This window comes from Solanum lycopersicum, chromosome 1 (assembly GCF_036512215.1).
Source record: "Solanum lycopersicum chromosome 1, SLM_r2.1".
NCBI lineage: Eukaryota > Viridiplantae > Streptophyta > Magnoliopsida > Solanales > Solanaceae > Solanum > Solanum lycopersicum.
The window spans coordinates 85,524,363-85,547,671 of NC_090800.1; the positions used below are offsets into that span (position 1 = coordinate 85,524,363).

At 34.2% G+C, this 23,309-nt stretch overlaps 4 protein-coding genes across 10 annotated transcripts; 2 read left to right on the top strand and 2 right to left on the bottom strand.

Moving 5' to 3' along the window:
• Window positions 1-353: 353 nt before the first annotated feature.
• Window positions 354-12,164, top strand: LOC101248143 (PWWP domain-containing protein 1). Its single transcript, XM_004230171.5, has 2 exons — window positions 354-1,631; window positions 9,826-12,164. Exons 1-2 carry the CDS (start codon window positions 578-580, stop codon window positions 11,805-11,807), a joined length of 3,036 nt encoding a protein of 1,011 aa, XP_004230219.1. The 5' UTR covers window positions 354-577; the 3' UTR covers window positions 11,808-12,164.
• A 2,169-nt stretch (window positions 12,165-14,333) lies between these two features.
• LOC101248717 (protein SRC2 homolog) lies at window positions 14,334-16,045 on the top strand. The gene has a single exon (XM_004230173.5). The coding sequence runs from the start codon at window positions 14,986-14,988 to the stop codon at window positions 15,820-15,822; it is 837 nt and encodes a 278-aa protein (XP_004230221.1). The 5' UTR covers window positions 14,334-14,985; the 3' UTR covers window positions 15,823-16,045.
• Window positions 16,046-16,578: 533 nt separating this feature from the next.
• On the bottom strand, window positions 16,579-20,799 carry LOC101249496 (SART-1 family protein DOT2). Of its 7 annotated transcripts, none has more exons than XR_003247909.2 (5): window positions 20,438-20,799; window positions 19,745-20,352; window positions 19,486-19,512; window positions 18,810-18,895; window positions 16,579-16,795 (listed from the first exon to the last, which is right to left on the bottom strand). XR_003247909.2 is itself a non-coding variant. In XM_026032666.2 (4 exons), the coding sequence occupies exons 2-4, from the start codon at window positions 20,159-20,161 to the stop codon at window positions 18,890-18,892; spliced, it is 450 nt and encodes a 149-aa protein (XP_025888451.1). In that variant the 5' UTR covers window positions 20,162-20,352; window positions 20,438-20,799; the 3' UTR covers window positions 18,724-18,889. The 7 variants fall into 7 exon arrangements, 2 of the variants coding, with proteins under 2 accessions (XP_025888453.1, XP_025888451.1); XR_003247907.2 differs by having other exon boundaries at window positions 16,579-17,097; XR_003247925.2 differs by lacking the exon at window positions 19,486-19,512.
• Window positions 20,800-21,143: 344 nt separating this feature from the next.
• On the bottom strand, window positions 21,144-22,489 carry LOC101249212 (protein SRC2-like). Its single transcript, XM_019211417.3, has one exon. It carries the CDS (start codon window positions 22,174-22,176, stop codon window positions 21,232-21,234), a length of 945 nt encoding a protein of 314 aa, XP_019066962.1. The 5' UTR covers window positions 22,177-22,489; the 3' UTR covers window positions 21,144-21,231.
• Between the last annotated feature and the right edge of the window lie 820 nt (window positions 22,490-23,309).

The window sequence follows — 23,309 nt, forward strand, 5'->3', positions numbered from 1 at the left end:
ATTCAAATTGTATATAATCGTTCTATACACTTATAATAATACAATCGTTTTATACACTTCGTTTTTATACAGTTCTCTGTCCAAGTGTCTTTCTCTTTCTTGTTTTATACAATTCATTTTATACAATTTGCTTCAACTGTATATGTATAACGAATTATATAATTTCTATGTTTGATATGAAGCGCAATTATGCAAACTTTGCTATAACATACAAATATAAATTTTTTATTTGTTATACGTGAAAATTGCCCTTTTTTTTCCGTTTAACCAAAAAATTATGCACACTTAAATCATTTGTACGTGGCGTGAAAAAAGAGCCATAATAACACGTGGTGTCTTCCACTTAGGGCCTTAAACAGGTTTAAGCCCATGGGCCGGAACCAATAAGCTCCATTTCTCTCTCACGCATCTACAATTCTACATTTGTCTTTTGTTCTCTCGCAGGGTTTGTACCGTAGTATCCAGAATTCTCACTATATCCGTGAATTTGCTGCATTTTCCTGGGGAATTCATCGGTGTTCTTCGTCCTGAAGGTTCATTTTGAAGTCGTATGGAAACGGAGTTTTAGCTCCAGGAGATGATTTCTGTGATGAGCAACAGATTCGAAGCAAATCGAAGTAACGATTCAGTAGAAGAGACGCAAGTTAGGGTTTCCAGTAGGAACCCCTCAGATGATTCTGAACAAGCGAGGGTTTCTATGGACGGAAAGGATTCTAGGGTTTCGAATTCCCAAACGGAGGATTCTAGGGTTTTGGAATCGGAAACTGAGGGAAATCAAACTAGGGTTAACGAAATAAAAGACGAAGAAGGTGGTAGTTCGGTGAAGTCAGGTCGAATGAAGTTGGAGCAGAAAGGAAAGACAGCATTGGTTTCTAGTAAAACTGATGCGAGGAAGGGAAAATTGGAGCCTTATGTTTCTGAGTATGATTTAATGCTCTCTAAGTTTGATGAATTTGCAGGAAATGTGAAATGTTGGTCAGTTGGTTATGGGTTTGAAATGGGTGATATGGTGTGGGGAAAGGTGAAGTCACACCCTTGGTGGCCAGGTCACATTTTCAGCGAAGCGTTCGCTACTCCTTCTGTGCGAAGGAGTAAAAGGGAGGGTCACATTTTGGTTGCTTTTTATGGTGATAGCAGCTATGGATGGTTTGATCCAGATGAGCTTGTACATTTTGAACCAACTTATGCGGAGAAGTCTATGCAAACTAATGTGAAGAACTTTATAAAAGCAGTGGAGGAAGGGGTCGATGAAGTGAGCCGTAGGAGTGCTTTAGGTTTGGTTTGTTATTGTAGGAAGACATATAGACTTCGTGCTGTGTCAATTAATGGGTTCTTTGCTGTTGATTTTAGTGATCTTGAGAGGAATTGTACTTACTCAGCTAGTCAGATTAAAAAGGCTAGGGAAAGCTTTAAACCCAAAGAAACTAGGGGTTATGTGAATAAGTTGGCATTGAAGCCTAGGAGAAAAGTGCATGCGGATCTTAACCTTGTTAAGAAGAAGGCAACCGCGTTGGCTTATAGAAAGGCTGTTTTTGAGGAAGATGATCCTACCTATGCAGAAGCTTTTGGTGTTGTTTATTCTAAACAAGCACAAGAAGTGGCTCAACCATTTAGACAACCCTCTTCAAGAGGTATTATGTTTCACTCCCTTTGTTTTATTCAATGCTCTCCTATCAAAACCCCAAGAAATAACCTTGCAAATCTTTTGCCCTGTTAGTGTGTACTTAATTTTGGAGTATAATATAGCTCATTATTGAGGATGATACACCTAGAAGATGATACACCTAGAACACTAAATTTGAAGGAATTGCAATGTTTTAACTTGTTTGTTTCAAGTTATTTGGATAGAAACTACTTTGTTGGATTGTGTAACTAGGTATTGGTATTGATGTCATGTTGCAGTGCCGCTCAAGGCCATCAACATTGGCACATTACTAATTTGGTGAAGATTGAGTGTTAATAGGATATTAGGCGAGGGAAAGTGTAAAGAACTTTCCCTTTTATATATCCAATCTACTTTTCTAGCCACCCCCAAAATATTGTGGGGTGTTCAAATGATAAGTTGGTCAATGTACCAATGTCCCCCTTAAGCATGAAATTTCACTTTTGGTTATGTTAATATAAGGGTGAACCGCCCTTAATCTAATGGAATTGGAAGATAGGAAAGAAAACATGAGATGAGTTGCACATTAGTGCATAATAATGTCTTATAGAAGTTTACGGCGATTAAAGCTATAACTGGCTGCATAATAGGTTATGCTCAACATTAATGTTGTTAGCTCCCGCTATTGTTATAGTGGGACACGTGAATTAGAGCCTAAAGGCGAATTCAGTTGGTTGGATATCTTCAACTATATAAATAACTAATGGTTGTAGTATGGGTTTTTACTTTATGTGTAAGGGGTTGTCTGGCAGGATGTGTTGGAAAAATAGTAGATCATTAACTTTGTGTATTATTAATACCATGTTTGGTACATTTTTTCAATCTATGTATAACTAATGTAAGTATTAGTTATGCTATATATAATTAATAAATACCAAACATGGTTATAGAAATGTAATGATTTTTGATGCATTCATTAGCATGTTTAAAGATAACATTGTCCTTCAAAGAATTTCCACACCCTTACGACAATATTATACAATGGTGGGTGTTTTTGTGAACATATTTTTTTGTGTGTGGAAATTATGTGATGCTACTACAACAGATTTAGAAGTGCATAAGAAATAATCTCAGTATAAGTATAACTAATGTAGTATTAGCAATACACCTTATTTTTAGGGCTCTTTTTATACACTGTATCAAACGGCCCTAAATGTATAACTCTATCCCCCATCACACAAAAACCAATTCCATCAAAAACCAATTACAAAATAAGCTTCCATTCCTACTAACACGACTTAGGCCTCCTACTAAAACAACTAATTACATTTGTAAATGTTGAATGAAAAAACTACATTTTGTTGCCTTCTTTGATTAACTTAGGATATATAATGTCTCTATCAACATTATCAACTCCTTAAATTGTGTCACTACCTCCTCTCTCTGCATACTTATATTAAATTTTTTCCATTTTCTAGCTCTCCACATATGATAAGGTATCGCCCCACTTACAACTGCAATGATTTCCTTTTGAAACTGCTTCCAATGCTTCAACTTTATGCCCTCTATACCTGCTTGATTCCATTACTTATCAGTGTAATCCCGGTCCACTGCATCAATTCTTGCCACTATTTTAGTCCAACTGATTCAAATAAATGCACTATGGTCTCCATAGTCTGTTCATCACAGAGGCAGTAATCCCTATCTTCAACTAGAATATGTATGTAATCTCAATTTTCTCTCCTGAGTGATTAGTCGACCTTGCACGGTAAACCACACTATGAATTTGTGCTTAGGTGGAGCTACAACAGGCCAAACCAATTCAACAATTTTCATGTGTGGCCTATGTCCTAATAATTCCAAATAGCTTCTTGTGATAGAATATTTCTCACTTTGAGTTGATTTTTATCTGTTCTTGCAGTGCCATTCCTGCATTTGGTACTTAATTGCATTAACTTTCCTCCACTACCAACTACAATCTATAGGTACCTTGTGATTCCATAAAGAACTTTCATCCTTTAGATATACCATGTACCCATTTAACTCACAAAGCTTCCTTGTTCTCTATGGTTTGCCAAATCAATTAGCCCACCGAAGCCACATTCCAAGCACGACTTTCTTTTATATTCAATCCACCTCTTCTTTTAAGATGACACACCTTATCCCATAAAGCCAGTGCAACCTTTTTCCTATCTTCAGATTTTCCCCACAAATAGCTCCTAAACTTCTTTATGTTATCTCTCTCAAATTACTAGCTATTAGAATTAATGTGTTGGGTCATCTTTATCATCCAAGTTAGTATTTTGGAAGGTAAGACGTCAAGGACCTGCCTCATTAAGGTAAATTGCTTGCCTTTTTGAATTGATTTACCAATATATCCTGAAAATTAAATATGTAATTGTCTATATAAATAATCGAAAGCTCAATAACAACAATATATTAGCAAATATTTCAATTCAAAGAACTTGAAGGAGTCAAAATTTTAGACAAGCATTACTAAATTGCTTAAAGTAAAAAGAAAGACAAAACAAGCTAGAAAAGAATGTGCTAGTTCCTAATTACCAAAACAAACTTACCTTTTGCAACTGAAGTCTAAAGACGGATGGAGAACCCAGTTGACTCAGAAAAGGTAAGGGGTGATAAAACCCTAAAATCACAAGCATCGTCTTTTCCTTCCTTTTTTTTGAACTTATGTCACACCTATGTCGACATGACGTGAGTGTGGGATCTGTATTGGATGTGGTCAACCAATTTTGCGTACTTTGGCCAAACTCGATAGTGAAATAAAGACAAAAATAGTGATTTTTGAAATCATATCTAGAGCTAGGGTGATTTAGGCATAAGCTTTTTATCGTTTAAAGATATTGTAATAAAAAATTAGCCGTCAGAAGGGCTGTAAGGATATTTATGGGCTAAAACTTAACATAACTATTTAATGTGTGGTGAACTAAATAACTTTATCATGTCCCCTTAAACCACGTGCAGTAGCTTTGTTGCTCGCAGCAAACCAAAAAAATGAGATACACTTGTAGATATATGATTCTTTTAGACGTATTCCCTCACCCGCACTCGTACCTCGATATGTATCCTTGAATCTTTAAATATGCATTACATATGATCAAGTTTCTGGATCCACATATTTATTACACATACGCCCTCAAGTTTGAGCAACTTAGTTTATTATTTTGGAGTAGTCAAATCAAACTAACTTTGATTAGCATTTGGTCCAGACACAAGAAACCTCTATAGAGCATAAAAAGAGATGTCTAATTATGTCAAAGTGAAGTGTTAAAAATTGAATTAGTTAAAAATTCTACGATGGTAAAGAATGTATATACTGGCGATATGTATTTGTTGATATTAAGGCAAAAAAAGTGTGATGCTAAAGAATCCGATGGTTGCACTATTTTTTTAAATGATTGTGATATTTGAAATAATTTTCAAGCACCTCAATTTATTTCACGGGATATCTGCTACCTCTTTATGTGATTTGTGCCAAATAATCATTTCTACCCAGTCTGACAAATGGGAAGAATTACCTAGTATTTCTAGTCTCTATTGGGAATTAAACCTAATACCTCATAGTTCTCGACCACTTCATTGATTATTAGGTCACACCCGTGGGTGTAATTGCACTATTCAGATGATTTTATCAATCCTCCCCCTAATGTTTTGCACTGTCTTCTATATGTTGTCATGATTTCTTTATTGTAGTTTTTTTGGTTTTCATTATTGTTTAGATTTGCTACCGATGAGTCAACGTTCCTTGGAAAAAAATCTCTCTACCTCTTTAAGGTAGGGTTAAGGTTTATTTTTAAATTTAGGCATGTGTTTACAAGGATAAAATTGAAATACAGAAACAATCCCATAGTTGCAACAAGTGCATAAGTTACAATAACTAGAAAATGTACCTATTTAATCTCTAAATCCTTTTTCACCTATCCAATTAGAGAACTTGTAATTTCAGTTGGCTTTTGTCATTTTCTTCGTGTTATTCCTCTTTCTATTGTTTCTTATTTAGTAATTCAATAATCTAATTGTATTGTATCATTTGAAGTTTATCCTTGTTATTTGAACATCACAAATTTGATGACATATATGTATGGTTGTTTATGGTTACGATCAATCAACCAAAATCGAACCGTAATCCAAACCAAATCGATTAAAAACACCGATGTTTGGTATGATTCAGTTAGGTTTAGTTTGAAAACCAATACTTTTTGGTTTGGTTTTGGTTTTACTAAAAAACAACAGCAAAATAACTAAACTAAATCGATACTTTGTAAATTCATTTAGTCAATCCATATTTCAGAATTAGCCATAATAATACTAATTATAAAATACTAGGTTTATGTCGGAAAAGATGTGTGATATGTTTTTATAAAATACTATAGTTTTGGTGGTAACTTTAATTATAATAAAAATTAGTAGGTTCATGTCTCATGCTAGGGGAGATGCTTGAGGTTTGATATAGTGGGCAGGATAGGAGGCATAGACAAGCTGAAAAGATATTAGGGAGAGGTGATTAGATATGACGGACATTACTTTAGATGATCGAAGAGATGACCTTAAATAAAGACGGTTTGCTTGTTGAGTGTCTAGGTTTTTTGTTTGTCGTTCTACTATTTGTATTTTTGTTGTTCTTGCTTTTGATATATATTATCACCCTTCGGGGTGGCCTAGTGGTTTGAGCTTGGACTAAACCCTCCCCCACAAAAGCAAGGTTTTTGCCTTCTGGGTCGAGTTGGTGTGGGTTATCTCTCCTGTGTAGTTCGCAAACTATGGCATAGGAGCGGGGTTTTATCCTATGCACACCCAATGGGTAGCGGCTACGGGTTTTCCTTGTTATATAAAAAAAATATATATATTATTATTCGTTTATTGGGTTCGAGTCATTGCACCATTTTGTTCTTATTTATTTTCCTGTAGGCTTTGAATTGATTCTCTTATTAGTGGTGTTTTCTTTATTGTTTTCTTGTTCTTTATACTTGATTTTGTTGTGATAAGTCTATGATCTCTTCGAAAATAGTCTCTCTACTAATGCGAGGTAGTTGTAAGATCCGTGTATACTTTGTTCTCGCTATACTCGACCTATTGGATTCACTGGATATGTTGTTGGATGAAATCAATTGTTATTTTCTTAATACTGCAGTCAGAGGGGGACTTAAACGGAGCGCCATGGATTATGGAGATTCATATAGTAGATTCCAACTTGGTTGGGTGGATGCATTGATCTTTTCTATTCGTGTAATCAAAACTGATTTTGAATTTTATTTCAACTTTTCTCTTATTGTTTTAATTTTTATTATTATTATTAGGGAGAGATTCAAAATGTTCTTAAAATATCCTCTTTCCATCTAATTGATAAAATGTCCTCAACATATTTTTTAGTCTAAGAATGCCATTCGTAACTATACAATGGCATGACAATGATGAGTCATTTAATGAAACAAATGACAGGATCCTAGACCACTCTCCGAAGAACTTGTGCATAGGAAACGATGATTCTCCAAAGTACTGGATCCCTCGCTCTAATATTGACCTCATACAACTGTTGAATTCATGGCATCCCTCGTTGATGTAACTCTTGCAAAACATTATTAGTTCTAAACCTCAAAAATTTGTATGAGCAGATTCTTCATGGTAAAAATGATTTACATTCAACTTAAGATCAATTTATTTCCACTCAAGATAGGTAAGGTGAAATGTTAAAATGGGTTACTTGGTGGGTTTAGGGTTTTTGTCTTGGATAGTTAGATTGGGTTTTTGATAGAAAATGGTATTTTTAGACTGAAAGAAAATGGTGAGGACATTATATATCTAATAGATAGAAGGAGGGCATTTTTATAACTTTTTCCTTAGTATTATTATGGGTAGTTAGGAAGTATAAATTAAACTAAATCAATTTACAAAACATTTGGAGTTCGACTCCAAGTTAGTTCATGGTTGTCAACCATCTTTTGGAATTGTTCTTACGGTGCTCGTCCAAAAAACAAATAGAGTTAACATACACGAGAGGAACTAGCAGATCTCCAGGCTGGGTGGTCGTGAGCTACAAGCTTGAAGGGTTGGAGTATCAGGAACAAAGTATAGCACAACCTAAATCCAATCGGGGAAAATCATTGCTCTGGAACATTTGCCATGCTTCTTTTCTTTTTCTTCGAGGGTTGGGTGTATAGAGTTGGTGGTCCAACAAATTTCTTCTTTGGCCGAGGCATCCGTTGCTTGGTTATGCTCTTGTAAACTTGTTTTACTTGAGGATCCCCTAGGCTTAGCATCAACGACCCACATTCATATATTAAGGCATTATAAATTTCATGGCCTTGTTGAAGCATATGAGTACTTCCATTGAATGACATCCAATTTTTTTAAAGGAGCCCTTGTTATGAAGTCCCTCCAATAAAATTGGTGATATATCGTGTTAGTAGAATTGAGGATTCCTTTTGTAAATCCAATTACCTGTTCACTATTAGAGATCGCTTGATTTTTTACTTTATTTTATTATTTATGATGTTAAAATGAGTGAGTGAGAATTGATATAGTCAACCCCAGTGTTTTCGAAGGCGCGCTTAAGCCTTGAAGCGAGGCTCAAAACTTGTTGAGCGCTTCGCCTCACTTTATGTGACCTTCGATGTCATCATCAAGGTTTTAAGGCAAACTTTTCCTGGCCAATAAGCCCCTTTTGAAGAAGTGACCGTACACAATTGATATTTCATTTTATCATAATATTTTTTCAATTTCTTTAGTCATAAATGTGTCATTCATGTTTATAATTATTAGTCTTGGATTAAACATATATATATTTGTATTTTTTTCTTCCTCCGCTCCTTTTTTTCATTAAAGCCCACACTTTATTTGCGCTTTGCGCTTAAAGCCCCCACGGACCTTAGAGCTTTTTTGCGCTTTTCACCCTTGATAACACTGGTCAACCCCGACTTTTTGGGACTGAGGTGTATCAGCAGTAGTTTGCTAATACGAATTTACAAGAAGTTTTGTTGTCACGTCTAGATGGTTTACCTTCTTTTTTTGTTTTAGTATGCACTTGTTTCTTTCCGCTTGTCCATCTTTATATAACCCACCCAGCCACCCAGCCCCAACACACACACACACACCCAAAAGAACCATCTTTGATAATCTGGTATTATGACTCATAAATAGATAATGCTACATTTTTACGCGTAAGATAGTCATTGAAAAAACCTGTAGAAAGCAACTAAAACCAAACTGATGATATGAGTTAGTGTCCCAATAGGAGTCTTCCATTCTTAGGAAACAATTGTGGTTCTGAAGTGTTGAATTAAATTGCAAAGTAGTAATATGGGATGAGATAATTTGACAATGTTAGTATTGTGTACCTTGTATAAAGGTTTCACTATCTTCATATGGTTATGAAGGGGTTGCTATCTCGTTTGCCGGAACTTGCAAGTAAAGCTGAATCTATCTTAAAGCTCCTAGATTTGCTTTAGATTTAGATAGGGGTGGGTTTGCCTTCCACACTTTTGGCGCAATGCCCATAATTCCAGCCTAATCGTAGTGTTGTTTATGAATAAATAAAAACTTACCATTACCATTTTAAAGAATAGAAGTAGGGTGTCAAGTTGTAAATATTGTATTTCCTGGTGTATAATTGAATTTGATTAGGAGTTTTTTAGATGAATTATTATACGCACAAGGAGTGTCCTCATTTAAAAAAAGCAGTAAAGAAATGTGGCATAAGAGTGAGAACATAGCGTTTAGGCATGAATGTAATTAGCAACTGGCCAAATTAAAATTGTTACTCCTGCCTTACATGTGTTGAGTTGGCCATTTAAAATATGATGGTTTATGTGCAAACCCAGATTACTTGACTTTTCAACCTTCGTTTTATGTGGTGAAACCACGATGATAAAAGGTGATTTTTGTCTTTTTTGGCTGTACAGGTTATCCACATCACCCAACTCTTGTTTGCACGAATGGACAAAAGTGATTTTTTATATTATTTGCTGGCTTCCATCATCTATTGGTCATGCATGTTATTGGAGTCTGAGTCTTTACCGTGTCTGAAATTTTATTTTTCTAATATTAGTTTGAACTCTTGTTTTTATTCTTGTTATAATTCTCTCTTGAAACGTTTTGTATCATTATCTTTTGGAAAATAAGTGTGCATTTTTTGTGGAAACAAAGTCCTCAACTAGTGATCAGATTTGCTGACATGTGTCTTCTGTGCCTTTGCAATTTTACAGCTCCTTTGAGTGGCAGATTGGTGCATGCAGAAACTCTGGGTAAGGTAAAAGGTCCTGCAAAATCTAATAAAATGAAAGACCAAGTGGAGAAAGACAGATATCTGTTTAAACGCAGAGATGAGCCTGTTAACCTGAAAGTCCACCAAGTTGGTCCAGCACAAGCAGGTTCATCTGACCAGTCCGCTCATCTAGACAGCTCCTCCTTTGCAGGAAAAGATGTATCTCCTAGTGCTGCTGATGCCTCTGGCTCCACCTTGATTGAGAGCTTTAAGCAGCCCTCAAGTCAGGTAGCTAATGTGGAAGAACTTCATGTAGAAAGACAAGCTGAAGATGGTGGTACTGATGTTGTGCGGCCTTCAGATAAAGTCAAGGTTCGTAAACGTTCTGGTGGAGAAGCGAGTGGTGGAAGTAGTCCATCAACTGAGAGGAAGAAAAAGAAGAAGAAGGTGGTGTTGGGCATGAAAACTGAATCTAATCATAGGGATGCACCAGCAGCAGCTGTTTCTTCAGATAATCAGGTAATGGAAAAAGTTGCAAGAGAGTCTATCCAAGTTCCTTCAGTTTCCAAGGAAGAACTTCAAATGGATATTCAGCAAAAGGGTGATCCTGCAGATAGCTCTGTGCCTGACCGTGTGGTAACAGATGATAAGGTTGGGATTAGAAGCGACAACGTTGATATTCGTCAATTACTAAGTGATCTCCATGCGATTTCTCTTGATCCCTTGTATGGTGCCCAGAGCAGAAATATAAATACTATACGAGAAGTGTTCCTGAAATTCCGTTCCCTTGTGTATCGAAAAAGCGTTGAGAGTGAGTCAAGTACCCCCATCAGCAAGTTACCTGTTGCAGCCCCTATATCAGACACTGGCCCCAGCAATAATGTGAAACAAACATCAAATCTGAAGCCACAAAAGAATCCTGCCAGGCCTCATGATCCTTCTACCAAAGGAGGACGAAAGCGGGGTACTTCAGATAGGCAAGAGGAACTGGCTGCCAAGAAAAAGAAGAAGATCAATGATTTGAGAACATTGGCAGCACAGAGGAAGCCTTCCAGTAAGACTTCAGAAGTTAAACCAGGTGAAAGCAAGGAAATACCTGCAAAGAAGCTGGTTTCAACACCTGTGAAATCATCTAAGCCAGATAGTGTGAAGAGGGACCCGGCAGAAAAGGTACCTGATCCTACCATGCTTATTATGAAGTTTCCATCTAATGGAGCTCTTCCCTCCATTTCTGAGCTGAAGGCGAGGTTTGCCCGTTTTGGGGCTCTAGATCATTCAGCTACTCGGGTCTTCTGGAAGTCGTCCACCTGCCGTTTGGTCTACCTGTACAGGAATCATGCAGTGCAGGCCTTTAGATTTGCAAGTGCTAGCACGAATTTGTTTGGGAACACCAACGTGAGATGCTCTATTCGAGAAGTGACGGCTGAAGCACAAGACCCCGAAACTACGAAGAATGATAGTGGCGGGACTTCCGCACCAAAAGATGGGTCAGCTGATTCGAGGTCCTCAGGAAAGGCTGGGCAGCTGAAATCATGTCTGAAGAAACCCCCAGGTGAGGAAGGGCCGACGACAGATGGTGGTAATGGTAGTAATAGGGGAACCCCACGTGTAAAATTTATGTTGGGTGCAGAAGATAATATTAATAGGGATAGAGGTGAGCAGATGAATGATATTAAGAACGTCAACAACACTAGTAGTATTGCTGATGGAAGTGCATCTTCTACTTCTAATATCAACAATTATACAAGTCAGTTATCCATGCTCTCTCTTCCTTCTACGGCTCATTATGTCAATGCACCAAATGATATTCACCTTGCTCTTCAAGCTCCCCTTAGAAATGCGCCCAATTATAACAATCAAGTTTCTTCTGCAACTGAAGCAAACTTTTCACAACAAATGCTAGCCCTTCTCACCAAGTGCAGTGACATTGTGACCGATCTGACGAATTTACTGGGCTACTTCCCTTATAATGGCCTTCAATAAAATTGGTTCTTCATTTTTGGAAGACTTTTGGGCTAAGCCACAAACTCATCGACACAATGCACAACATATAGAGTCCGAAGAAGAGCAAAATCTGCATATGCATGCTAAAGGAGCTGCCACCTGCTGGATAATGGAATTGCTGAAAATATGTATACTTTCAGATGACCTGTATCAGAAGAAGAATGATAGTGATTGTGCCATCTTCTTCTTTTTCTTTTTCTTTTCTTCAACTCTTCTACCCTCCGCCCCCTTCTTCCCCAATCAACGAAATCTCATCGTCTGGGATTCTCTGAATTGATATGTTATAATTTTAAAAACTGGAATTATATAGAACTGTTTAGAAGTTGTTTGCATGCAGGTTCTGAATCAAAGTGAAATCTTAAGAACCAAGATAGAATTCGCATCAAGTAAAAAACTTTTTTCTACACAAATGAACCGAAAAAAAAAATCTTTTTTCTAAACAAATGAGTCGGAAAAAAAATGTTATTAATGTGTTATCGGTTTAGCAGTTCAAATGGTGGTTTTGATCTTTATGGTTATTGGGTTATCATTTGATGGTTTTTATCTTTTTGGTTATTGGGTTATCGTTTCATTTCATAATTGTTTGAGGTTTGAGTTAGTAATTGATAATTTGATAGCAAATTAAACAATTATATTTATATCATTTTTTATTTAAGTCTTTGATTTAGAGCCTTAGTTTCTTAATTTATTTACGGCTATTTTGAAATCTCGGTTATTCTACTTTGTTGCTTTTGAGTAAATGAACTCATGTACATGATTCATTTGATTTGCCACCTTGTTTCAAAATGATTTTCATTGATTTATTGTTGTGTTAAATTTTAATGGTTAAATTGATAACAATCAATAATCAAAATCAATGATTGATAAGTCAATATATTTATGATCTATAAAGGTTTAAGATCTCTACTTTTCGAGTTATCAATAATTTAGAATTAATTAACATATTTTAAGTATTTATTTATTTATTTTTACTTGTTCATATTTTTTACTAAAAAATAATAAATTAAGTGCATGTTCTACCGTAATATCTATATTAATTGGTGTTTAGTTTTAATGAATTTGACAAATGATTTGAAATGATAGTTGCCGTTGTTAAGAGTAAATTATGAAAAAGATTATTTTTAAATATAAAAGTAAATGATCAAAAATGAACCTATATTTTTAGTATAGTAAATAAGTAAAAAGTAAAATGTTTTTGTAGTATACAGTAAATAAGTATAAGTGAAGGTGGGGAGCATTTGTTTGGAGTAAATCGGACAATTTAGTTGTTTCATTTTGTCATTTTGGTTGGACTAGGACTCTTAAATTAGCAGTCAGAAAGTCTCTCTACTTTTTTCTACTGGTAAAGAGCTTTAAATGTAATTAAGAAGGTAAATCAATACATAATTAAGGTTAGCTTTCGATGTAAGCTAATCTTCCAGTTTGTTTTGAGATCCTAATTGCATTAGCTTGACCAAAAAAAATATGGGTGTGAAATTGCTGTTTAGTGCAAGTGAAAGAATCCAATTCCATCATATTATTTATATATAATTTTTATATTTAAATTTTATAAAGTAAAGAGTAAATTACATCATAACTCTACTCTTTTTTAATATATAATAATTTCTTAATAATCGAAGAATGGTGTAAATTAATAATCAAAAACTTCTATAGTTTGAATACAATTTTATAATTAGCGGATTATTAGCTTTTAGTTTTTACCTGACTAAATTAGTATTCATGTTAAAAAATTTCATAGATAAAATACTTCCTGATAAAATAGTTAAATTCACATTTGATTTCGAATTAAAAAGAAATAGTCTCTACCTCAATCATTGTATTTTCTTTTATTTTAGTTGTATAACTAATTTTATGAGATAAAAACATTCATTATTGGAGCAATTTGTATTACTATAAAAACTGATATAATTTCTTGGAAATTTCATCACAAGTGCATAGATTATTCCATAAGGTGCGTTTGAACACGCAGTAGACACGACGTTTGTTCGGAAATTGGGCGCTTAATATTATAATATATTATATTATATCATACGAAAATCGATAAATTATATTCCGTTCGGATAACGCGTCTACTATTTTTATTGTTACAAAAACACTAGAGCGCTCTCGCTTTTTCTGGAAATTAAATCACATCGACAAAAAGTTAAATTTCCACCAAATATTTGTATCTATCCAAAGGAACGGTCATAAATAAAGGAGCATATTTATCTTTTTTTCCGTTTCCATTTATTTCATCAATTTAATTACATAAAGTTAAAATATATCATTCTTTTTAATATAAGCTTTAATTTGTAAAAATATTTATTTAATTAATTTTATTTTTTTCATTCAAAATTATTTGTCATGTTACGCTTACCGAAAATCAATTTGACTAATTTTCAAAGATAATTTAAACTATATTAATTTGATATTTTAAATAAAAAAACTAAATATTCTAAAACTATGTGAAAAGTATTATAAATTATAAATTTTTGCATATTAATATCATCAAAAAATATATCTTAAAATGTTAGTTAAATTTTTTATAATTTAGTTCTAAAAATAAAAATCATGACAAATAATATCGAACCGAGAAATTATAGTTATTAAATGTTACACTTCAATACTTCAAAACGTCAATGATGAAGCCTTGTCTTTCCATTGAGCCTCAAAGACAGCTGAAATCATAGTCAATGGCTATTACTCCTATTTGATTGAGCTAAGAGACAAAATGAAGCGTAACCATTAGTCAAAAATCAGTTTTTAAGTCAATTTGATCCGTTTTTAAGCGGAGTCAAACAGACTCACTACAATTAAACTTTTACTTTTGTTCATTATTTTAAATTTTATTTATCATTATAAAAATATTTTTTTCCAAGTTTTATTCTTAGAATACTTTAAATATCCATTAATAGAGAGATGGTGTGAAAAAGAATATATTATGTAGTTATTGCTTACTTAGAAATTAATACGAAATTTATTAATTAGGGGTGAGGAATCCTTATCGTTGTTGTAGTCGGTTTATTCGAACTTTCCTGTTTATTTCCTTTTTCTCTTTATTCTTCCACCTATAAATTCGTTCCCCCCATAAACAGAATTTATCGGAGTTAGTTTCAACAAACTATTTTTCATTTTAACAAATATTTTACCTGTTTTCTTCAACAATCCAATATCAACAATGGAGTTGCGTCCATTAGACATCAAAGTGATCTCTGCAGACGGCATAAAGTATGTCAATACTTTCTCTAAGATGGATGTTTATACAGAAGTTTACATTTCCAGTTACGCAAGCAAGGCTTCTAAGCAGAAAACTTTTGTTGATAAGAATAGCGGCTCGAATCCCAAGTGGAATCACTCCATGAAATTCACTCTCGATGAATCGTTTCTCACGAAATCAGGGACTTACCTCGTTTTTCGTCTCAAATCTGACCGTACTTTAGGTGATAAAGATATTGGTGAGGTATCTGTTCCTGTTCATGATTTGTTCAATTCTAATGGCACAGTGGAGAGGCTCGTTGAGTATCCGGTGATTACGGAGAGCGGAAAACCTAAAGGTACTCTGAAATTTTCCTATAAATTTGGGGAAAAATTTACAGCGCCTGAGCCGAAGAGAGATGTACATCATGAACCTGTTACAGCTTATCCTGCTCCAATGCATTCTGGTATGGCTTATAATCAGCAAAATTCTGGATACGGATATCCACCTCCGCCTCATCATCAACGTGGGTACGCATACCCACCCCAAGCTGGTGCACCGGGTTATGGATATCCGCCACCACAACCCGGGTATGGGTATCCGCCACCACAACCTGGGTACGGATATCCACCGGTGCAACCCCCACCGCCAAAGAGGAAGAACAAGATGGGAGGTGGATTAGGGTTAGGGTTGGGTGCAGGATTGCTTGGTGGTTTGTTGGTGGGAGATATGGTTTCTGACGTGGGAGAGATGTCTGCTTATGGTGATGGTTACGGAGATGCTATGGATGATATGGGTGGTGGTGACTTTGATTTTTAGTTTAATTTTTTTAAGTTTGTAAATTTTCTTCTTCTTTTGTTTTTTTTTTAATCTTTTGAGATGTAATAAACTTTGGTGCTAAGGTAGATTTTGAAGGATGCTTATTTTTTATTTAGTTATTCAGATCAACCTTACAGTACTATTTCCTTTTTTTCTTTAAAATAGTTTGTCATACTTTTAGGGCTACGAGTAATAAAAATAATACAAGATATTTTGATTTTTATATGCTCTAGTTAAAAGTGTTAAATCAATTCTACAATCACTCCATCATGTCTTATGATAATGGTATTGTGGAATGTCTTACATCATGGAATAACTTTTTGATTTCTTGTAATATATGTTTTATTCTTAACTGAGTATTTATCGAAATTAATCAGGATTAAATCATGCATTTATCGAAAGTTATCTTTCTATATGAAATAAGTTGTGTGTTCATAATTTATTGAGGCTTCTATTCGAAGCATATAACATTTTTCCAATACTTCTTATTTTGATCTTCCATCACCAGGCAAGTGTTAGGATTTTATCATATCCTAAATTTGACTTCTAGAATTATATTGACTATGATGTTGTATCGTGAAGTGTGATTGTACCTCGGATATTTGTTTAGCAGAATATGCTTTTAGTTCCTAAGGAACAATTTTTCATTTATGAGTTTCCATGTACCAACTATTTTGGTCTTTACTATTATTATATTTGGTGAAGTAGGAATAATTCTTTTGGGGGGGAATTGAACAGTTGTGTAACAGCATAGCAAACGGTGAACATTCATAGTATTATTTGCAGAGCATAATCATTCAACAGAGGCATTTGCAGCACACCTCATATTAACTATACAATATCAAATGATTTTCAATACAATCAACATGCCATTTAGAGCTTAAATTCAAGACCCAATTGCTGGTAGCAGCACAGCTTACACCACTTCATCACAACGTAAAACGCAACTCCTTCCCTCCTTGTCAAACTTGTGCTGTATTTGAGTGAACGCGAATGTGAAATAGCATGTTGGAGCACAAATACAGTGACGATGCTTACACATGTTTGCCTCAGCTTAATTTTTTACTGTACAAATAGGTTATTTTCACTCATGTTTAATAGCATACACCAGAGAATTCAGTACAGACTTGCTGCTATTATCTAATTTATTCTACTGATGTTGATTCATCATATAAATTCAACAAGAACTCAATGACCAACGACACAAAACCTTGAGATCAACACAAAATGGGCCTTCTTCCAGTCAAATACATACACACACTTGACATGTATACCCTGTATCATTCAGTAATACGGTTAAGCATCTAAAAATAGCTTAAGCAATCAAAACAAGGAACAAAATTATTCAGATCACTAACCTTCATCTTGTGCAAGATTTTCATTCTCTTGTCATGACTAATCTTTCACTTTAAATGAAAGATGGGTGCTAATGTAATTTTGAAAGATGACATATAAATCAAGATATGATAAAAATATGGGAACACTGAAGGGTTGGTGATGAGATAGGATAGTACTACACTAATTCAAGGCTTAATGCATATGCGACCCCTTAAAGTTGTTCGCATAATTCACTTAGACACCTCAACTAAGACTATTACCTATTAGACACTTTAATATTAAAGAATATGTGTCTATTGAACATAAAACGAAAACTTTTTTTAAAAATATTTTGTGTGTAGTTCACGCGCTTTGACTTAAAAAAATGACAAATAAAATTATGACACTTGGCACATGGACCCAATCTAGCAATAAAATATAATTTTTTAATTTAAAAAAATGAAAAATAGTTTCCCTTTATTTATTAATCACAAAAATATTAACAAAAGAAAATCCCCACCCCCACCTAACCTTTTAACCTTTCTTCTTCCTTTATCCATTCCTCTACCCAGTAACCCCGGCCACCATAACAAAAATAAAAACCTCCCTTTCAAATTTAATCTCCTATCATCTGTTATTCTCCATTTGTTTTGAGATTTTTGTGAAAATAAATAAACGTCAATAAATTGTTTTTAAGATTCATGACCAAGAAAAATTGAAAGTATGTTGAATTTTTTAATATCATCTTTAATAAATTAATGAATGGCGATGTTTGTTCAATCGGAGTGATCGAAATAGAGATAGACGAATATAGATCAATTTTTAACTCCAATGTTCGAATTTTTCTTCTTCACACATTAAATTAGCAGATTCTTTTTACAAAAAATGAAAAAAAAAAAAAGAATGAAGAATGAAACAAAATGCTAAGAATTTTGAAACCATTAGAATGGTGGGGGAAGAAGATAACCACTGATGCTAAGAATTTTGAAATCATTAGAATGGTGGGGAAGAAGATAACAATTGGAGCATGGGTATGGGGGTTGTGTTGGGTTGGGGTTGATAGAAATAGGGAAGAAGAAGAACAAATCTTCTTTTTTTGTTAATTATTTTTTTTAAAATTAACTTAGGGGTATAAATTTAAAAAAAATAAAATATTTTTAATAAATTAACGCGCTCAAGGAAAGTGAATTACACGTTTTTTGCCATGTCAGCATTTTGTGTCTAATAGGAATGACTTTTGAACAAATAAAGTGTTCAATTGACACAAGGATTAGTTGAGGTGTCTAAATAAATTATGCAGACAACTTTGAGTGGCTGGAGATGACTTAGGCCCTAATTCAAATTGAACTTGGATAAAACTATACACTGAATAGCACAGAAGATGTGCTGCAATTTGTTCTTGAAAATGATAATATAAGTTATGAGTTATGACTTTCTTCTCCACCCAAACTCACGGGATCAAACATGGTCACCTCATAAACCCCCCCTCCCCCGCGCCAAAAAAAAAAAAAAGAATTTTCGAATGGAACTTTGATGTACAATTCATACAGATGGTGCATTAAATGAGATAGCAGAGGAAAAAGATCAAAGCATTCCACGATGAAATTACAAGTAAATTGGACATCATTCACTGCACAAAGATAAACACAAAAAACAGTGATACTATATACCTGTATAGCCGAAGGAAATAAGTTGATAACTCCTAGAGATCTTCTTCTTCTGCATTCTTTGAGTGCCTTGAGGCATTCAACTAAATCTGCAGTTCCAGATTGTAAAGATGAAGCTATTATATGTAGTACTATCAATAAATTCCTGGTTTCTTAGAATAATCTATTGGTTTTTTGGTATATCCCAAATATCAGAATTGCCTGTAACTTTCCATTATTAACTTCAATAATGGAGTGCTAACTAAACTTAGTCTTAGAGTGAAAGGACCGCAGGCAACTTTTGAGTATAACTCTGGAGAAAAAACTATGATGAATATGCATGAGTACATATAATAGGATTACAGTACGTTTAATAAATCTATCTAAATGAAAGACATATCAAGAGATTCTTTTTAAATAGTCATAAGGACACAATTCTTCCTGTAGTCATCTGAATGTCAATTAAATTTGACAAGTGCTTCATTCATTTTTTCACTGTATTCTGAATACAAAGTTGATATTGTTGACAGAACTCGACATCATAGATGTGAACAACTATATTAAGAACAATTTGAAAATTATTACGCAGTAGTACTCATGAGTTTTATGACCATCAAGTGTATCTTATTTGTTTTTTGAGTCTATGATCAAAAAGATCAAATAAAGGGATGACACAGAGGTAATATGGTTGAGAGATAACCTTGAAATCACGCAGGCCACCATTTTCCTTTTTGCCAACATAAATACCTCGATATATAAGATCATCAACCATATTAGAGATTTTGCAAGTACAACATGGCAACGACTATCGAATAAACAACACAAGGAAACCAAATATCCAAAACGTAACATGGGATGACATGCCAAATCATCTAATCAATTAGCTACAATCGTAAAAGTTCAGGTAATATAAAGAAGAAGCAACTAAAGTACACTTATTTGAAAGTTGTAAATCATACATTGTGGAATTTAAGGCAGCGCGAATATTGTCCTGAATCAGACTTGCGTTTTATGCCCGAAACATGTCCAACCTTCTTATCACCAAGCATGCCCTTGTCAGCTGGTTGAATATGTCCGCTTAGAACAATTTTAAATTGAGCCTGAGACTTTGTCATCCTCTCCGCCACAGATAGTGATGGATTTTTCATCTTCAGTTCCTTCTGGTGTTGCCGTATACGTTTCTCTTGCTTCTTCTTTCCTGGCCCCTTCCCATGAAATTGATGTGAAAATAACCTAAAGGACTCCTTTGGAGTTAGATTTCGCCCAAATTCATCAGTCCTGATAATTTGTATCTCTTCTTCCCCTTTCACATCACCACCATGAATCCCAATGAGCTTGTTTTTCTTCTTATCTGTGTTTCGACCAGCCAATTCCATATCTCCCTCCTTCAGTGTACCTCTTTCTCTCAATAATCTGAGTGCCTCTGACAAACCCTTCCCTGTTGGAACTTCACGTATCGTCCTCTCTGGTTTAATTTCAAAATTCTCCTCTGGCAGCACATCAACAATAGGTTTTTGTTGTTGTTCTAATTTATCAAACTGAAGACCCCAAACAAAATCTCCTATCTCTGTAAAGACAACTTGTGATTCATCAGATACAGAAATTGGATTATCATTATCAAGGGTTGAATCACTAATTAGGGGAGCAATTACCTCTGGAAAAGTTTCGACAATGCCCTTTTGCTTTTCCGATGAAAGTTTTCTGACTCTTTCGTATGATTTTCTGAATCCTTCGTCGTCGTCGTCATCAAACGATACTGCATCAATTCGGTCCATCTTCTCTTTCCCCATCACAAAAACGTTGCGACTCTAGGTTTTGTTATTTGGAAGAAAAGATAGTATTTATATTTTGTTTTGAGAAAAAGTTCAAATATGTCCTGCAACATGAAAATTTTAATTTATTTATGTCATTATCTTTTAATAATAAAAAGAAAAGACTTATTTATGTTATTATTTGTAATAATAGTTTTACAAAATTATTTTTAAAACGTAATCAATTATAATTCAATCATGTCATTAAAGTTTTTAATATAGTAACAATAGAAAAAGATACTTTTGCTCCAAGAAAGACGTGTTTCCAATTGCAGTCGTCCTTTTTTTTTTCTTTCTAAAGGAGAATCTCATGTAACTTTATTATGCAGTCAAGAGGCATATATTTTGTCTTGCTGAAGAAAAATAGTTAACAAATTTCACATTCGAGCCTTAGGAAAAAATTGACAGGGAGTTAATTTTTTCCTTCAAAACTCAAATAATAAAATCATGTATGGTAAGACATTACATTTCCACAAACTTTATTTGCAAAATAATAGGAATATAGTCCTTGCTTTACCATATCAAATAATACAATAACAATAATGTATTTAATCAAATCCCAAAGACCAATTTCATATATATATATCTCCAATATAAGCAAAAGAATTACTCAAAATATATACAGAGACCTCATTTTAATAATCCATATCGTCCATGGCATCATCGTACCCTTGATCGTAAGAATCTGTATCATCAGAAATCATTTCACCAACCAACATACCACCAAGCAACCCTCCAGCCAAACCCAATCCCACTCCTGCTCCCATCCCTCCAAGATTGCTCTTTTTCTGTGGCTTTTGCACTTGTTGCATCGCGGGTGGATATCCTCCGTAAACTTGTTGTTGGTGCTGTTGCTGTTGTTGTTGAACGTATCCATAACCAGACGGTGGATATCCTGTTGGTGGATATCCCGATGTTGGATATCCAGCAGCTGGGGGAAATCCACCACCGTTATAACTAGCAGGAGGATATCCTCCTGCTGGTTGTTGATACGCCATCCCATGATTGGGATTCGGCGTTCCGTACCCCATGCCAGGTGTTGGCATATTATTAGCTCCGGTCTGGGCATATGGATAAGCCGTCACAGGCATATTTTGATGGTAGTTGCTATTAAGTTGATTTACATTTTTGTACATTAGTTCAGAAGTTTGTTCATATTTCTTCCCAAATTTATAAGAAAACTTGAGAGTACCTTTAGGTTTACCATTAACAGGGGTAAAAACTTGATACTCCACAATTTTCTCAGCGCTGCCATCAGGGCCGGCATTAGATTGACCGAAGATATCATTTATAGGGATTGAGACAATTCCGATATCCTTATCACCGGAAAAGCGAGAAGATCTGATACGGAAACAGAGGAAAAGGCCAGACTTTGTGAGGGAAGGTTCATCTAATGTGAATTTCATTGTGTAATTCCATGTAGGACTTGTTCCACCTTTTTTATCAATGAAGGTTCTCTTTGTATTTTTTGCATAACCTAATATTGAAATTTCGACATAAACATCCATGGTAGAGAAGTAATTGACATTCTTTATGCCTGTGGCGGAGATCACCGTGACATCAAAGGGACGCCAATCCATTATATGGTTGAATTCAACAGATTTAGAAAAGAAAAAAGGGAATTGATTAAAGAATTTCTTCTTTTTTTTTCTTCCCCTCTTTTTTTCTTGTGCTGTTGGAAGAATTTAATGGTGAAAATGTGATAAGTAGGTTAACGAAGAGAGACAAAGGTACTCGCTTAATGTTGAGTCAAATGTATGAACTAGATTAATGGTTTCTATCTTCTCTTCCCTTCTTTTTCGCTAATGAGAATTTCAGCTGCTGTCACACAATTTCTCCTTCATCCTATTATCGTGGAAAATATTTTTTTCATAAACACAAAATCTTTTTGAATCTCACTCCAAAAATATGTGACCAGCAAATAACAAATCATAAGTAATATATATTATTTCAACATATCATACTAAATTAATTCGGTATAGTTTCTGATTTTAAAGATAGGTTTTAATATTAGAAAAATGCCCAAGTAACTTCAACATATTTCAAAATTTCAGAGATAAATTTATATTATACTCTGAACTTATTTTATAAGTAATTTTCTACTATTTTCGGTCTATGTGACACAAGATAGTATCATGTATAATAGGACTTAGTATAATATAAATGTGTCTCTAAAATTTACTTCTGCTCAGGATAACCAACTGAGTTAATCCACAAGCCTGCGAAAATTGGAGTTGCTTAGAAGCTCAGTCTTCGTTGATTCTAATTTTCATGAGAGAGATCATACACATACAGTTTAATAACTAAAAATAATATACCTTATGTGATAATGTAAAATAAATAAATTATGTTGCTGATGATTAGCTTGTCTCCGGTGCAAATGAAGCCAATAACATAATCTAAACGTTATTTTGTTCAAACATGCGAGTAAATTTCGGAGGATGATTATTTGAATTTCCAAATGTAAAGTTTATTTATCACAACATCACATAAAAAATATTGAACCTAAACTTTAAGATACCTTAAAATGTTAAAGAGTAAATAAACTAAGGAAAAGTTTTGTTGAGTGTTTGTAACAAATTTTAAATTGACAGATAATAAATTAAAATTATAAATAAAATATTGTAAAAAGAGTATTTTACTCATAGATATTACCGGTACAATTTTGTTCTATCACTTATTCTTCTGACATAAAATTTATCTTATAAGAGGG